This window comes from Emydura macquarii, unplaced genomic scaffold (genome assembly GCF_026122565.2).
Source record: "Emydura macquarii macquarii isolate MOO-44397 ecotype Brisbane River unplaced genomic scaffold, CSIRO-AGI_Emac_v2 contig_3134, whole genome shotgun sequence".
Lineage (NCBI taxonomy): Eukaryota > Metazoa > Chordata > Testudines > Chelidae > Emydura > Emydura macquarii.
The window spans coordinates 477,548-496,150 of NW_027133271.1; the positions used below are offsets into that span (position 1 = coordinate 477,548).

At 49.6% G+C, this 18,603-nt stretch overlaps 1 protein-coding gene across 1 annotated transcript in view; it reads right to left on the reverse strand.

The window, feature by feature from the left end:
• EFR3B (EFR3 homolog B) overlaps positions 1 to 8,958 on the reverse strand; it is a 133,710-nt gene extending 124,752 nt beyond the window's left edge. The window contains exon 1 of the mRNA XM_067531318.1: positions 8,581 to 8,958. Coding sequence (XP_067387419.1) covers positions 8,581 to 8,587 — 7 coding nt within the window. The 5' untranslated portion in view covers positions 8,588 to 8,958. The remainder of the gene's footprint in view (positions 1 to 8,580) is intronic.
• Positions 8,959 to 18,603: the final 9,645 nt, after the last annotated feature.

Below are 18,603 nucleotides of genomic sequence, written 5' to 3' on the forward strand. Positions count from 1 at the left end.
CTATCCTAGCCGCTGCAAGATATGGCGACATAATCAGGGCATGTGGAATTAGAACCGCCACAAGTGCCGTCCGTCTGCATGTGAAATGATAATGTCTTACAGAACTGTGAAATCAAGAGGACAAATTTGCCGAGAGCCAAGATATTAGCAAGAGCTGATCCCTTCTTAGGTTGAGTTAGTGACAGTTTTAGCACAACATGCAGGCCTGTTTATGAAGGACGAGTACCAACCCCAGGGTGAGCTGGGATCCTGGATACTCATGGGGGCATTCTACTGTTTATGGATCTGCCCAGGTCCAGACATCACAGCTGTCAGATACATGGCATGCACGCAGCATCAGGGGAGAAAACCCAGTACCCCTGGGCCCCAGAACCTCTGCCTATCTCTTGAACTGAGGCAAGTTTGCAGATGACACTAAGCTGAGGGGAGTGGTAGATACGCTGGAGGATAGGAATAGGATAAAGAGCGACCTAGACAAATTAGAGGATTGGGCCAAAAGAAATCTGATGATGTTCAACAAGGACAAATGCAGAGTCCTGCACTTAGGATGGAAGAATCCCATGCACAGCTACAGACTGGGGACCGACGGGCTAGGCAGCAATTCTGCAGAAATGAACCTGGGGGTTACAGTGGATAAGAAGCTGGACATGAGTCAGCAGTGTGCCCTGGTTGTCAAGAAGACTAATAGCATATTGGGCTGCATTAGTAGGAGCATTGCCAGCAGATTGAGGGAATGATTATTCCCTCTATTCAGCACTGGTGAGGTCTCATTTGGAGTATTGTGTCCAGTTTTGGGCCCCCCACTGCAGGAAGGATGTGGACAAACCAGAGAGAGTCCAGCGGAGGGCAACAAAAATGATGAGGGGCTGGAGCACAAGACTTATGAGGAGAGGCTGAGGGAACTAGGCTGGTTTAGTCTGCAGAAGAGAAGAATGAGGGGGGATTTGATAGCAGCCTTTAACTACCTGGAAGGGGGTTCCAGGGAGGATGGAGCTAGGCTGTTCTCAGTGGTGGCAGATGACAGAACAAGGAGCAATGGTCTCAAGTTGCAGCGGGGGGTCTAGGTTGGACATTAGGAAAAACGTTTTCCCTAGGAGGGTGGTGATCGCCTTTAACCATCAGTGTAATAATCTTGCAGAAGCCTCTGGCCACTGGAGGGGAGTGGTGCACAAACGCATCAGCCAGTTAATTACAACCTGACCAGTAAGCCTGGCCTGCAGGGCAATTAAAGCCGCTCCTTTATCTTGGGCCTCAGTTGTGATGGGAGGCTGAGATGCACCATGTGCTGACGTCTCAGCCTGGCGCTGGAGAGGGAAATGTGGTGACAGGCCATCGCTTTGTAACAAGGGCATTGCTTTGGCCTGCTGAATGAATACCAGTAGGCAACCCCAATTTCTCCCCACCATTCGCTACCGAGAGGAAATGCTGGCTGTGGAAGGGAGCAGATTGCTGCTGCAGGAATGGACGCAAGAGAAGCAGGGAGCCCCACCGGGAACACAGGGCACCTGCCAGATGGATGCTCTGCACTGCATGGCCCGGGATTTCAGTGGGGCTCGCTTGGCTGCGCTGCCCAGCAGGCGTCAGGTTCCATTCTAATGCAGGTCTCTACGGAAAATGAGTTTGCTGGGTCTCATTCCAGGCCCTCCTGTGTCCACATCAAACACCACCCCACAGGTGGGCATAATTTGCTACGTGTGTCCATGTCTGCCGCGACTGAAGAGCAGGGACCCCGCGGGCCAGGAGGGAGGGATGTTGGTAGAACTGTGGGTGGAAGGATGCTCACGACTGGGCTGCAGGTCAGGACTGAGAGGCATTGGCGGAGCTGGGGGAAGGGGGAATATCAGAGGGCTGCAGTTGGGACTGAGGAGCATCAGCAGAGCTGCATGTGGTCCGGAGCCGGGGACTGGGGCTACAGGTCAGGACTGGGAGGCCCAGAGCTGTGGAGACGCTTGCACACAGCCTGCCTGCACCTTGCCCAGCTGCAGCCCTTTCCGCTTAGCCCCGCACTTCCAGGAGCACCAGCTTCCACCACAAAGGGTTTCCGAAGGCTCTGCGGGGAAGGTCGGGGGGGGGAAGAGATGAGAGAAGCCGGGGCGGCCGGAAGAGAAAGGCCACGCCCCAAGCCTCCAAAGGAACCAGCCCCGTGGAGCGCCGCCTCGTGCAGCTCTGAATTCAGAAACGTGCCGCCCAAGGCCGGCAGTTCAGAGAAGAAGCTGCTTGAGATGCCGCCATCTCCAGCACTCCGCGCCCTCTGGGGGGGCTGCTGGGGGGGGGGGGGGGGGAGCCTGGATGAAGAGAGCCTGTCTGCAAAGTAGACCTGCCCCTGCCCAGCCTCTGGCACGCAGCTGTCCGAGCAAGGCGTGGTCAGGGGAAAGCAGGGGACAGCGCACAGCCCGTTAAGCGTGCAAACGGGCCCTCGGGACTTGCCAACGGCAGGGAAGCGTCCTGGAGGCTGCACATCTGATGCCAGCATGACACCTCTTCCCCGACTGCGCCGGGGCCTGGGTGAGCATTTTGCATTCACACCTTTCCTGGAGCTGCTTGTCTTCTCCAAGAAAGTGTTTTTAAATGATCCCATGAAACAATCATTCCCTGGAGCTGAAAAGGCGCCGAAAACCAACCCAAGCCCATCCCACCTCAGGGCAATGGGATCAGAGCTGGTGCATTTCCCTCCTCAGGCTGCTAAGCCAGACCTGGGCGCCATACACACCCAAAGGACTCACCCTTCCACCCCCAGGTTAGGTCATCACATCAGCCCCCAGGGTGTCTCTGCACCACAACACTTCCCCCCGCAACTTTACAGCCACAGCAGGAATGGGACGGAGAGCAGGTTGCTATGCAGGACAGTGCCCTCCCTGCCACGTCTAGCCTCCACGTCGGCACCATTTACTACTACTACCTGGCGAAACGCCTCCCACCATTTGGGCAACAGCCTGCTGGCCTGCTGAGACACGGCCCCTCATCCTGGCCAAGGGTGTCTTGTTTCTTTGTGCTCACCCAGCTCTCTCTTGTCTCTTCTCACACGCTTAGATTGGCAGCTCGTCGGGGCAGGGGCAGTTTTGTTCTGTGTTTGTACAGCACCTAGCACAGTGAGGTCCTGATCCGCCACTAACAAATAACGAATCACTTCTGATGCCTCTGAGGAACTCTCTCTGGTGCTCCCTCTTTTATTAGACACAGGAGTCAGACGTTCCTCTCTCCCTCAGGCTCCTCTGTCACACTCGCTGCACGGTTGCTGGTCTAGAGGGTTTAAACGGGGCTTTCTGTCTTCTGCTTTCCACCTCTCGTTGTGCAGCAACTGGCTCTGTGTTTGGCAACTCTGCCTCAACTCTGCACACTTCACTGTGATGAGCTGGTGTGCAAGGGTGGCAGTTCTGTGCAGGGATCAGGGCAGCTCAGCCTCTCGCTGCTATTGATTTGCGACTCCTGTTTGCGGGTGAAGCGTTGGCCTGCCGCAATTTGTTGGTGGTTTGGGTTGGGGGTGTTTGTGTTACTGACTGGGCCGCTAGTGTTGCCGAGGCCAGGAAGGGGTGATACGTAGGAACAGACTGTGCCGCCCTTTGGATTTCATTTTCCATCCTGCGGGGCTTTGCAATGGCTGGAGCGTTTTTTGCTTTGGCCCTGGCAGAAGAGTGAGCTTTGCTGTGTGCTGACTGGCAGGGGGAAACCATGCCTTTGCTGCTGGAGCTCCCGGGTGCCTGTACAATCTGTCTGCGGATCTGTAGACAGAGCGTTTCTACTGGGACTTCGTTCCCAAAGGAGATATTGTCTGTTAAAGCTGGGCCCCAGACGTCACTGCCATGGAGCTGAATGTGTTGAATTATACAGTCCAATAGCTTTAGCGGAAGCCTGTATCTCTCCAGTGGTTTGCTTAGGGCATAAGAGGTCTGGAGGGCTCTCTGTCATAATGATTATACCGACAAGGTAAAGCTGCCTGCGTTTGTTATTTGGCCTAGGTATAATTCAGGGTGTCACATTACTTCTCCGTGCTTTCGCTTCCCCCTCAGTAAAACAGGAGTAGCGCACAATGGCGCATAATGGAGAAGTGATTCATTCATAGAGGAGGGTCGCAAAGTGCTTTTGCAAATAAGCACAATGTACCGAGTAGGGATGTTTTATTGGACTATTATATTGAGCTACTGATGCTCATCGTGGATAAGCCAACAGGGCCTTTATGATACTTGTTAGCTTGGTACCATATTCCCAAATATGATAGCGCCAGCGTTCTGCGACTGACGCTTTGCCCTTCTCAGACAGGCCCACGGCCCTCGTCGTAGACGGATCTAGCATACAGCAGCAGAGGCTGCTGCGTATTCAGCAGCATATCTACCCAAGAGCCGGGGGAGTGTGAAGGTGGCATCTCTCCCTACATCTGTCTGATGCTCTGGTACAGCTGTTGCTGTGTCATTCTGCCGTCTTCTTTGCCTGTTTTAGTCGGGTTGGTGGCTCTTGTTCTTTGTCTCCAGAGTGTCAAATTCCCATCAAGAGCATCTTCCGAGCTGACTCCAACCCTCTTCACGTTCTCCTTCAGCATCTCAAACCACCTTTTCCTGGATCTTCCTCGTGGACCCTTCTGTGTCCCGTGACTACTAGCCCTTGTGCTCTAGCCAACATATCCTGCGTCTCGCTGAAAAACGAGCCTGTGTGATTGGCACAACTTTTCAAACCAGCTGGCCAGGCCTGACGGTCTCAGTTTGAAGTCAGAGTTCTCGTCTCCTGGTTGGACTGCCTGCCATGCCTCACAAGCCCCACCTGCCTGGATCAATCTGGTTAGAAGGCTCCAGGCCAGCCCCTTTCACACCCAAACGTCCAGATTCCTTGCATGTTCCTGCTATCACAAACCAACCAGCACAATGATGTCTCAGAGACACGGTTGCTAATTGATCCTCTTGGCATCTTTGGAGTTGATCGTTACCCCCCCATTTTACACAACAAGGGAACATGCCCAAAACCACAAAGCAGTGGCAGGACTGGGATTAGACCTCAGGAGTTCCTGAGACCCAGCTGTGGGCCAACCCTCTTTCTAAATGGTGTCTCCTAATCCTGTAAGTCCACTCCATGAAATGTCAGACCCACGAACTTCACAGCAACAGAACTCAGATCCTCCTGCTTCAAAAGCAAAGGCCCCTACCACTTGATCTCAAACAGTACAGGGCCTATGACACACAGCTGAGCAGTTCCAGTTCCATCCAGCAGCAGGAAGATGCACACACATCATTCAGTACCACAGTTAGGGTTTAATTATATTTTTATTGGTAAATGTCAATAAACATCGATTTCACCATACAAACCAACAAAAAAATATTTCCCTGGATAACAACTGAAATATAGAGACAGGCAAAGTAAGAAAAATGTTGCTTGAGAACTCAGAGTTTGATTTAAGGATGTTTATTTTGTATATTTTGACATGTAGTTTTGGCAAATTTGTGTTTTTACAGTTCTGAAGCTTAAACTTTAAAATCTTATCACCTGCTGTCATTAAATAATTATTGTCTGACACCCTCCATCATTTCTTGCAACTGTGAAAATTCAAATGAATAAACATTTAAAACAAAGCTTAAAACCCATAATTTTGCACAACTGTGAAAATTTAACTCAATCAACTCCGAAGAATATGCTTAAAATAATCATTGATATGATCCATCTAAATTATTTTTAAAAATTCAAATTATGTGAAACCTAACTACAGTTTCTGAACTACAATAGAACCTCAGAGTTACAAACTGAATGGTCAACCACACACCTCATTTGGAACCGGAAATACGCAATCAGGAGCAGCAGAGACCAAAAAAAAAAAAAAGCAAATAAAGCACGGTGCTGTGTTAAACGTAAACTACTAAAAAAAGAAAAAGAAAGCTTATAAAAAAAAAAGATCTGACAAGGTAAGGAAACTGTTTCTGTGTGCTTGTTTCATTTAAATTAAGATGGTTAAAAGCAGCATTTTTCTCCGGCACAGTAAAGTTTCAAAGCTGTATTAAGTCACTGTTCAGTTGTACGCTTTTGAAAGAACAACCAGAACATTTTGTCGAGAGTGAAACGTTTTCAGAGTTACGAACAACCTCCATTCCTGGGTGTTCTTAACCCTGAGGTTCTACGTTAGATTGATTTGAAAGAGTGTCTTACATAAGCGTGTACTGTAACACGGTGGTGTTCATGTACATAATGTCAGCCAGCACTGGCCAGCCCACCGACAGGATAATAGACCTACCTCTAGGAACAGTTGGAGAGATATTCTTTGGTTCAAGAGGCCTGTGTTTTGGAAACAATGGCCAAGATTCTAGTCCCAGATCCCTGGGGTGTTTGTGATTTGCATAACTGTGTCTTATCTGTTGCTTGTAAGAGCAGCTGTGTTAACACGGTCAGGCGTGTAAGAGGCTGGCCAACCAGCCTACTTGTCACACAGCCATCCTGACTTTTCAGATTCTTCCCTGCATAGACTGCAGGACTGAACAAGGCCAAGGTGATGCTGACTTGGAAGACACCAGGCCCCCTTCCATTGAAGATATCTGCCCCACAGCCCTGCAGTCAGCCTCCATGACTGGGTAGAGACAGGGGAGAAAAAATGCTTTCTTCTGTCTCCAGTTTGCTCTTCCTGGAGGAGGACTTGGCTACAGTGATCTCCTTCTTTATTATCACCTCCTAGCTGGATAATGATCACGCTGTCTGGGGCTGAAGGTGGAAGCAACATAGAGGATGCAGCTTATGCATAATATAGTACCCCATCTCCTCAGCACACCGGGCCTTCTTCAGAGCATCACCAATGTGTCCCCTTCCCAGTCCTCTTCTGTCGCTAATTTAAGCCCTTGGTCCCAACTTTCAAAGCTATCAACAGCTACACCAGCAACCACATCTCCATCCACAGTGACTGCTCTCTTCTGGGACAGTGCAGCTCACAACGCCTAGGACAAAGCGTGTGACAGCCATAGACAAAGGATCTCACAGGGGCTCAGCTGCTGAGCGAGCTGCTGGAGAGAGCAGCATGACCCAAAGACTGACGGCATTTAGACCACGCTGCAGGACCTTCCCTTCTGACCAAGCTTCCCCACCTTAGCAGGAGGCCGATCTAACTAGGACAGACACATACGTACTGCTCCTAGCACAACGGGGCCCTCCTCCTGGCTGACGCCTCCAGGTGCTACTGTAATACAGACAGCAGGGGGACGAGCAGAGCTTTCTTTGAAGTCCATTACAAGCCTGGCTATGCAGGTGACCAGGGCTAAGATACAATAGCAGTGGGCACTGAAGAAAGCCCTAAAACGGATGGAACTGACCACCTGGTTCTGAAGTGCATGGCCCAGAATCCCACCCACGTCCTGGTCACTGGCCCTGCTATCAACCCCCCAGTATGGCTGTGCGGGCAATCAAGGTGTGGCAGAAGCGCGCTGCACTCTGGCAATTCTCTGCTTCCCAGGCTTGCATGGGGCTGCAGGAAGGAGAGGGAAAGTTAGAATTGCCCTGCCATCGGCTCTAACTTAGGGCCCTCCATAGCCCCAAAATACAGAGAGTGCAAAGATGATTTAAAGGCACCTTAACCCCAAGCCTAGGAACAGTCCCTGAGAGTCTGGCGCTGAGAGTGCGACCCAGCTGTGCAAACTCCACAGGGTTGCTTCACAAGGGCTCTTGCAAATATGTGCTTCGGTTTCCATGTCAATTTCATTCAGCGCGTCAGTTTCATTTTGAGTTTCCCCTGAAAAACCACACATGGGCCCAGGCTGGCCCAAGGGTCACCAGTAGGTCTGGGGAACAGCAAAGTCTTCCAGCCTCAGTTGGGTAATAATGAACACCTGGGCTGATGTTAGGCTGGCTCACCCCCAGAACAACCACTCCCCCACTTCTTGTGACTGTGCGGTCCCTGCACAAACACCCCACAGACCACGGCTAAAAACCTACAGAGCCAGGGATGGGAAAGGCCCATCAGATCACTGCTGCTCCCTGCACCACAGTGTGTCCTCCTGTGTTCTCTCCAATCTGGTCTCTGAATTGCCAAACAATTCCCATGGGACACAGCTCCACAGCTTAGCACAGCTCACAGTGAAGCAGCTTTTCCTGATAGTCCAATGTTTTCCTTTTCTTACTGGCATAAGATCTAACACCAAGGGACCTGTGCTGACAACAATCCCCTGCCCAGCAAACACACTGTTCTTCCAGACTGCAGATGGAAACTCCTTTGGTTTTTCTTTTAACACCTTCACCTCTGAATTTTTTGCCACTCCACAAAGGACACACAGCATTTGCTGGTCTTAAGAGCAATGTTTTACTGACACACCACGCTCTGGGGCTGGAGGGATAAAGGGCAGGGAAAACTTGGTGACTGCAGTTGCCGTACTGCCTGCGTCAGGCAAAACTCTGGGGTATCTTATTGCTTCTCGCATGCCTAGACCAGACAAATGTCACTGAGCGTGAGAGAGCAACCCCAAGAAGTTGCCAGGCCACCTCCCAGAACACCTCCTTGTGGCTTATGGTGCCAGGCAAGCAAAAGAAGGGGTTAAGTCCTTTCTCCCTTCACCTCCCTCCCCACCTCTTCCACCTCCCCTGCCATGTGCTGCCACTAAGTGCAAGGAGCTGCAGCTCTCACCCTACCTGTCATTGCTGCTCTGGAAAGCCGGATTCACACAGCAAGCTGGTGGCGAAGTCCCAAAGTTCAGTCCAGCCAACTCAGGGAGGGAATCCGTGGGTGGGTGTCTCTCTCACTCTCCCTGCAGTCTAGCTTGCAACTCCTAAAAAAAAAAGCCACCGACTCCGTTGCGCCAATGCCCCACGATTTTTCAGGAAGGGAGCCCCTCTTCGAAGAGTCAGCAGCAAAGAAGAGGCAGAGAAGGAAGGTTTAATTAAGTTACTCTGTGTGGTGGCTGCCTCATTCTTTCCCAAGTCACGCAGACAGCCACAGACGCGCAGTTTCCTTTTTAAACAGGAGCTGTGAGTAATAAGCCCTGCCCAAAGCACAGCATCACTGGGAGGAAAGAGAACAGTGACTTTGGGCTGAATTGAAGCAGGGATCCCTGGGGCCCATTTACCAGCAACAGGGTGGCAAAGCCCACAGCTTTCTTTCAGGCGATTTGAATCTTCAGCAAGACAGCAGCCTGGAATGATAACATCATCATTAGCCCTGACCAACAGGTGACTGGCAAGCAGAGAGAAATGCTTAGGGCTGAGGATGGGCCGGGTGGGAAGGGGCCCAGCTCCTTCCTTTGTCAGACAGGTTCCTCCCTGATCTGTCCGCTCCTTCCTTCCTCCCTCCCCGCCTCCACAGGACACTCTCCCACAGCTGTTTCCATAGCCACCAGCAGCTGCCACAGATACAGCAGGAGGGACTCCAGAAACCAAGAAATCCACCTCTCCCATCTGTCTATTGCGCCTCCCTTCCTGCAGAAAGAGAGGCGGCTTCCCAGCGTAGAGCCTCTGCCTTGCACTGTAGTCTTTGCAAAAGTTTTGCCATCAGATTTCTGCGGGAACAAGAATGAGCCCCTAATTTCACACACACACACACACCAGCTCTTGAGAAACAGGCACAGGAAGCCTCAAGTTTCTTGGAGGGGAAGTGGGAGTGGACAGATCTGAACCGTAACTGGGCTTAGCTGACTAGTCAGGTGGTGCTTGGGAAATAACTGGGATGAGGAAAGCACCAGAGCTTTCAACAGGTGGAGAGATTTCTTGTGATTATTATAGCACTTTGGTCACTGAAGATTTCTCATCTGTCACTACATTACACAGTGCAGGCTTTTGGAACTATATGACGACGGTGGGATAGTGTAGATGGGGACCTAAGCCTGTGGTACTACAAACTGCCAGGCTGACATTTTGAATTTGTCCAGAAACTTTTTAATAAACCAAGAATTGTAGCCAGTGAGTCTGGAGTCTGTAGGGATATTTCCTAAAAGGGCAGCACTGAAGCGTCACACTCCCCATCTCTCCTAACCAGCTGGCTCGGGGTTTCCTGCAGCACCTCGATCAACCCTCAGCAATGCTGCCCTCCTGTTTGGTTCTGCCTCTCGCCCACACCTTGAGCCAGCTCTGCACGTGGCAGTTTTAAATGCCAAGTCGTTTTCCTGCCTCAGTCCTGCCTCTAAGATTCTGGGCACACACCACCTGCTCTGCAGCTTTATGGTCCTGACTTCTGCATGGAGGATAATTAGATCATCCTTCAGACTTTCTTTTAAATGAAGCAAACGTAATCCTGGGAGACACAGATAAAGAGAGTAGTTAAAGGAGAGGGGATGTGGAAAGCCAGAACAGGTTGAGGTTGGGATGATATAGCTGAAGTTAGTCCTGCTTTGAGCAGGGGGTTGGACTAGATGACCTCCTGAGGTCCCTTCCAACTCTAATATTCTATTCTATTCTAAGACAAAACAGTGAGACGAGAAGTCAGAAAAGCAACCGAGGCTGCAGGTGTCTGCTGTGAGTTTCTTGAATCCCAGACAAAGAGCTGGGAGACCTGTGTCCTTTTCCCAGCTCCACCACAAACTTCCCTGTGTGTTTCAGTTTGAGGTGGCCTCCAAAACAAGTCAGCCGCACAAGCCTCAGCTTGGCATGATAAAGGGAGGAATTAATCCTGCCAGAATTCGCTCCAACTCCAGTCCTGATGAGAGCCACTAAACTCCCCTTTGGCATTATCTGAGGTCCTGGAGAGTGACTGGCAGTGACATACCTGGGGGCACTGGCCTTGGGGGGCCGGGGAGTGCTGGCTGGGCCCACATGGGAGAGGGCTGAGGCTGGGGAGAAGGGGAGGCAGCCACCACGCTGCTTGGGGCAGGAGTGGCTCCTGGCCAGAGTGCTGGGCCCATGTAGGAGAGAGGCGGGTGGGGGGGGAAGAGGCGGGGCTAGGAGGGGGGAGTGGCTTCCATGCTCCTTGGGTGTGGGGCCAGTGCCGGAGCAGCTCCTGGCTAGCCACTGTGAGTGTGTCAGGGTTGGGGGGGCGGTCAGAACGGACCACCCTGGGCACTGGAGGCCACTGCGCTCTGCCCCTGCAGGGTCACGTGCTACTGGAGGCTCTGCGGCCAGCCCCCCACCAGCAGAGGGGCACAAATGCCAGCACCGGGCCCCGGGCGCCGGAGACCAACCGTACGCCACTGGTGATCGGCAGCCTTTCGCCTGCAAGAGACGGTGGAAATTGCAGCCTATGATGTAGATGGTTTGCAACGTCTCATGTGACTAAACAGTCCGATCCGAAATTTGCATAACCTTTGGCAGTTATTGCAAATGTGTGTGTCTGGGCTGGGAGCTGCTTGATCCCTACAAGCTCTTTTCTCTTCAAGCTGTCGGAGCCAGCTCCTGTCACGGACTTTGATGCCCTGATGGAGACAATGGTGCCACAATTTACGACCACGTGCCAAGCGTTCCCATCGGTCAGGATCAATTCCAAATTCCTTCCTATCTTGCTTGCGCCTTTACAGCAAAGCTTGTGACGCCCTGTTGTCCTTGTTTCCTCTAATACCTCCCCATATAGTATGACCTTCGGTGTGCCTCCATCTTCCCACCTGCTCAGACGGCCCAGCCAGCGCAGTCATCTTTGCTTGAGCAGAGCTGTCACACTTGGTACATTTGCCCTCTGAAGAACCTCTGCATTGGTAACTTTATCTTGCCGTTTCATGCTGAGTATATGGCATGAGCAGCATAAGTGGAAACTATTTAACCTTTTCTCCTGATGCGCGTAAGTTGTCCATGTTTCCTCGCTGTACCTGAGAGTGCTGAGGACGCAAGCTGGATACACGAGCATTTTGGTCTTGATAATAAGCTTTGAGCTGTTCCAGGCTTTTTTAGTTAGTCTGCGAAAGGTGGTGGCAGCCTTTCCAATGCGAACATTTAGTTCTTCTTCCAGTGAGAGGTTAGTAGTCACTGTACAACCTAAATAGCTAAATGTTTGACTACTTCTACCTGGTTTGCATTTAAGGTGATTAAAGGATCTTGTGGAACCCCCTGTCGTAATACAACCGTTTTCTTAATGCTGGTGGTGAGAGCAAATGCCTGACAAGCGCTTGAAAGATGGTCCATGAGTTCTTGTAGTAGATCTCCATCGTGGGCTGTAAGAATGGCAGCATCAGCGAATAGAAGTTCCCTGATTAGCACCTTTTTACTTTAGTCTTTGCTTTACCTCGTGAGAGATTGAGGAGTTTCCTATTCGATCTCGTGTGGAGATACACTCCATCTTTCACATCCTTAAACGCACAGGTCAGGAGTACCGAGAAGAAGATTCCAAAGAGTGTAGGGGCAAGAACACATCCTTGCTTCACTCCGCTTTTCATCACAAAGCTGTCCGAAGTAGATCCGTCCCACTGGACATTTGCTCTCATGTTGTTATGAAATGTATGTATAAGACTTAACAAGGTTGATGGACATCCTATCCTTTCTAATACTGCAAATAGACCCGCTTTGCTGACCGTGTCAAATGCTTTGGTCAGGTCCATAAAAGGTCATGTACAATGGTCAGTTTTGCTCTCTGCACTTTTATTGAAGTTGACACCAGGGGCGTAGCCAGAAGTGATTTTCTGGCAGGCCCGGGGCTACTTCCTGCTTCTGGTCACGTGACCGGAAGTAGGAAAGTTTGGGTAGCCACCGGCCGAAAGCAGCAGAATGTCAGCAGCAGAAGCAACAGATTGGGTGGGCCAGCTTTCAAAGTGGGTGGGCCACGGCCCACGCATAGCTACGCCTCTGCTTGACACAGAGAAAATATCAAGTCTATAGTTGATCTTCCAGCCATGAATCTGCACGGTGATTCAGGTAGACACGATTCGCCAGCTGTTGTAGGCGCCCTAAGATGACTTTTGCGAAAGCTGTACTTAGTAGCGAGATACCCCTGTAGTTGTTACAGTCACCCTTTTGGCCTTTGTTTTTATAGAGTGATGATATTTGCGTCATGCACTTCTGGTGGCTCCTCACCCTCTTTTCAGCATTTAAGTAGCAACTCAGAGAGATATGGTAATAGGCTTTCTTTCCTGCACTTAAGAATTTTCACTGGGATGCCATCCTTTCCTCACTACTTGATCGCTCTTCTACAGTGGGCACCGCAGCTAGCTCTGGCATGACCTGTAGAGTTGGCATTTGATCCAGTGATTTACTGGTGATGTTCCTTTCTCGTGCATATAGCTCTGAATAATGGTCAACCCAATGAGACAACTGCTTACTTTTATCTGTAATGATTTCACCACTTTGCAATTTAAGAGGGGCAACCTTATTGACAGGTGGCCAAGAGCTTCCTTCGTTTTCTTCAGACTGAGCAAACTCCTGGCATTTCCTCTGGTTTTTGATGTTAGTAAAGTTGATTCTGGTTTTGGTCTATATAGTTTCTTGGCTGTAATCTTCACTTTGCTAATGATCAAAGAATGGTCAGTGTCCCTATCAGCCTTGTGAAACGTGGGAGTGTTCTGCACTGAGGGGAGGTCTTTCCTCCTGACGATGACATGGTTTAGTCGGGGCCAGTGGCCTGATCGTGGATGTCACCATGACACTTCGTGGCAATCTTTCCCTGCGAAATACGAATTCATAATACACATTTGGTTTTGGATGCAGAATTCAAGAAGTCCTTGGCCATTCTCATTCATTTTGCCAATGCCAAAATATCCTAGGCAATCTGGCCATGAGCTGTTATCTCTGCCCACTCTTGCACTGAAGTTACTGAGGAGGAAAAGTTGCTTAGTGGATAGTATTCTTTTGATGACTTGATACAAAGAGTCGTATAATGTATCCTTCTCCTCGGGGCTAGATTTGTGTGTTGGTGCATAAGCACTAATGATGCTCACAAAGCCAATAATCAGCTGCAATTTAAATGAGATAATGCATTTTGACTTCCCAATAGGTGTTTCTAGGAGCTTTATCCACTTATTTCTCACAGCAAAACCGACACCATGCAGACGATTTACTTCACCGCTTTTACCCTGCCAAAAGAAGGTATAATTGGCCTCTTGGACAGAAGCAGCTTCTGAAAATCTTGTTTCCTGAAATCCTGCAATGTCAACGCTGAGTTTTTACAGCTCACAATTTATCAAAGCTGACTTCTGTAAGCGGCTTGAGTATTGTGGGTCATCATCGTCTGTCAATCCCGGGCACATGGTCCTAACATTCCACCTTCCAAGCTGGAATGTTCTTAGTTTCTTATTTTTTCCAGGTGCAAGATTTCCATCTGCCTTTCAACTTTTGATCTAGCCCCACGCACCTCATGGGGCAGACAAACCGTGGCGGGTCAACACCTGACTGTCCGGGGGCTGCCCAGCTTTGTGGTGGGCAGTGGCTGACCAGTGGAACGCAAAGATTCCTCCCATCATCGAAGGTGACCCGTGGCGCCCTCCTCTGCGCCAGCCAAGAGAGAGCTTATAACCCAGAATTGCCACCTTCTGTGTTATGTCCATGGTGCCAGCAAGGATGGAGTGTCCTCTCCATGTAATAGGGCTGTAATAGCCTAGGCAATAAATATGGAGGCACTGCTTTGACCACGTGTCAGGGTCTCCTTCTCGGCTTCTAATCTGCTTCATTATGTTCCAACTCCCTACATTCCCCCATCCGTTTCAGTTGGATAAGATATTCCTCATTCTCTCTCCTGTAGCTCTTTAAAGGATGCTGCCTTCTGACCTGCCAAGTCTCACTCATTGTGGCAGGGACCCCATTTGAGATTAGTTTTCAGACAGGATTTTTAAAGTCTCTCCCGTCACGGGAGGAAGGATTTCCTTATGTTTCGATGACGCATTTAAACATCTCCATTAAAATGAGGCCCTTCAAATTGTTACCACTCAACAACAGCGTACTTTGTCCCATGGAGGTGGTTGACTTTCAGTGATCTCTGAAATGATCCCTGGCGTATGTAGGGACTCTCTTCTCATTTACACTGGTGTCAATCAGGGGAACTCTGCTGAATCTGTGTAAAACCAGAGTGAGAACACAAATCAGCCCCGTAACTTGTAAAGCCTTGAGAACTTTTGGATGAAAAGTGCTACACAGGTGTCAGTTATTATTGTATTTACCAGTATCATCCACCAGGAATCTCCCCTCCTAAGAGTAAAATAAACCTGTTTTCAGTAGAATAGACTGGCCCCCAAGGACTCTATTTCTCTTAAGAGTATTTATTTAGTGCTAAATTCAATGAGTCCTAATACTGACCCAAACTGAAACCTCCGAACCAACCCACCTGAACGTTAGGGAAGTTCAGATCCAGGCTGCCTGGTCTGAACCCATCCCTATAATGGGTCTGAGCTGGAACCCCCGATCAAGAAGTAGGAAAGTCTGGAGCAGAACTCCATGGCGCGGGCCCATCTCTAACACCAAGGCACATCTGTGTCACAGAGAGTAGCATCTGCTCACAACCTGATTCGTTTCTGCTTTATCGTTTCCATGAGCAACTTTGGGCAAGTGTCTTCACTCGTCTGCCTGAGTTCCTCCACATGTTCAATGGGGAATAATATTTATTTAATAACACCATCTAGCATTTCCCACTGCTTGTCATCCACCGCTCTCCAAGTGCTTTTCAAAGTCGGTGTTATCGACCTCATTCTACAAACGGTGAGTCTGAGGCATACCGGAGGTTAAAAGACTTGCCCCAGGTCACACGGCAAATCACTGGTAATAAGAAACATGACTCCTGACTTGCTGCCTGCTTCTCTACCGCATCTCTCCCCCCCATACGCTTTAGAACAACCATTGTGCTATTAGACATCTCATGGATTATTCGACAGCTGTGCGCAGAGTCAGCTCTTCCTCAGGGGTTCAGTAAATGCCCCCTAATGATCTCTACTCACTGTTCACCTGATGCCAGGACTGCTTTCTTTGGTCCCTAATTAAGCACCCTTTACACTGAAGCCAATGGGAGTTTTGTCAGAGTAAGGTACACTCACAACTTTGCTGGAGATGCACAGCAATCCTGTGGCCATACGTGGAGCTACAGTGACCCCAGGCGGTGCACACAGATGTCAACTCCGGTTTGTGGTTTAATCTTAGTATAAATTGATATTACAGTTTACACCGACCCAGGCTCTCAGCAGTTTAGCAGCCTATTTTTTTTCCTCCCTGGCAGCACAGATTTCATTAGTCCTGCTGCCCTCTTGCTTCTCTACCCCGTTCAGGCAGGAGCACGGCGCCAAAGGGCACTGACAAAGCCGCTGAACCCGTACAGGACTGGAAAGCTTCCAATCACTCAGAGCAATTGAACTTGCTGAGAAGGCGGCTCATGAACACCTCCCTCACTGCCTGTTTGCCTGCAGCCTGCCCTCTTTGACCAGCCTGTCTCTGTGATGTTCACCTTTTGGCTACTGAGCAGAAATACTCTGCCCTTCTACAGCGCCTTTCACTGGAGGATCTTAAAGCTTCTTATAAACAGCAACCTCACCACAGCTCTGCAAAACAGGAGTTATTAAAGCCAGTGGGGAAACGGAACAACTGAGGCATTGAGCTGCACAAGGGCACACAGCAAGTTAGTAGCAGAGCCAAGATTAGAATCCAGGAATCGTCTCAGTATCCTGAACTAACCATTAGGTTGCACTACCTCCTATTTGTTTTTTATTTGAGACAGGCACACCCTCCACCCACTCTAGAAGGTGGTTAAATATAAAAAGGAAGAGCCTTTTAATATGGGAAGCGGGACATGTAATTCTCCCTTTGGTTCGTGAGGAAAGAAGACAGTCAGACATTACCCACAACCATCCTACACCTGGAAACACAGTCTGTAATTGAAAGGACCTGGCCAAACTATTGGGAATCCAGTGCATCGTGCTAGATGATACTGGTTGTCTGGAGAGACACTGCCTCGGGGAGCTGCTGACCAGCCGTTAATAAACGCAATCTATGTGAGATCTCTGCCTCTGTGTTGCATTCAAGGAACTATAAGAATTCAGTAAAACCCATTGCTAATGTGGACAGTGGAAGTACTAGGCTTAAAGTAACTGCATATAGCATCCTTCTGCTTGTTCACCTCTCCTCATGCCCACAGAAACTCACACTTATGCTCTTCGAGGCACTGTTTACAGAGACAGACCACATTAGTAGGAGCATTGCCAGCGGATCGAGGGAAGTGATTATTCCCCTCTATTCCATACTGGGGAGGCAGCATTTGGAGTATTGTGTCTAGTTTTGGGCCCCCCACTACAAAAAGGATGTGGACAAATTGGAGAGAGTCCAGCGGAGAGCAACAGAAATGATTAGGGGGCTGGAGCACAAGACTTATGAGGAGAGGCTGAGGGATCTAGGGCTTGTTTAGTCTGCAGAAGAGAAGAGTGAGGAGAGATTTGATAGCAGCCTTTAACTATCTGAAGGGGGTTCCAGGGAGGATAGAGCAAGGCTGTTCTCAGTGGTCGTAAATGACAGAACAAGGAGCAACGGTCTCAAGTTGCAGTGGGGGAGATCTAGATTGGACATTAGGAAAAAGTTTTTCCCTAGGAGGGTGGTGAAGCACTGGAATGGGTTACCTAGGGAGGTGGTGGAATCTCCATCTTTAGAGGTTTTTAAGCTGAGGCTTGACAAAGCCCTGGTTGGGATGATATAGCTGAGGTTAGTCCTGCTTTGAGCAGGGGGTTGGACTAGATGACCTCCTGAGGTCCCTTCCAACTCTATGATTCTATCCCCTTTATTCATGACTGCGCACCCAAGCTGTTCTGAGTCTGCCTTCCCCAGGGTCCCAAAGGCATGAGTCTGTGACTGTTCCCATCCAATAGCACCCCAGACAATGATCACACTGGACAAGGTCAAGCTGTGATGGAGGCTAAAGTGAAGCCTTTTACAGAGTTATCTAGCTGCCACAGAAGGTTTATCACTAACTTCTGAGGCTGTTGCTTTACCAACAGACCTCACTAAAGAGAATTCAAAGGATGGGTGTGGGCCCACAGTGTTGTTATTGCAACATGCTTTTCTGCAAGTCTGCACTTGATAAGTATCTTTTTTAGTCAACCATTGGCCATGGAAACCGACTACATGTATATAGTGAGTGTATTTGGATAGAAAACCACACTTTCAATATAGCTGCCAAGATCTGCACAATTTCTCAAGTGGCACTTTTTCAAATAAGCCAGGGATCAGGCAGTCACTAGGTTCCCAGTTCATCTGAAAAACTGTCCTGTAATTATTTCAACCATGTTTACTCCCATCCTGCCACCCACATTCACCCAATCTTTCTTAATTCCCCTCCCTGGTCAAGTTGGAAGACTGCCTCTGTTGGGTGGAGGTGGCAGCCTGCCATACACTTGCCGTACACAAGAGGTCTGACCTCTTTATCTTCATAAAGCATGGGTTCCTCAGCCCGCAGTAGGTGCTTGCACCATCCATCTCCACGTCAATGGAAGCAAATGCCTGGAGGTTATACTGAGAACAGCAGGTATAAAGAGAAGTTGATAGAGCAGCAGATCTTCAGCTATCCACGCATCTCATGCCACCCTTCCTCCAGGTTATCAGGCAGGATTGAAACTGCATGGATGGCGTTCCAAAATCTGGGATAGTTTGGGTCAGTCTGGGACTGCTGGCAGCTCTGCCTATATCTGACACACACACCCCCCCCACCCCCCAAACTCCTGAAATAGGGGATAGTCATCCAGAATTTGTCTAAGTCAAACTGGGTGCATGGGAACAAGTTGGAAAATCCTCCCTTCCTGCGGTAGCTGATATACTGCAAGATCTCAGCTTGATAAATGCTTTTTT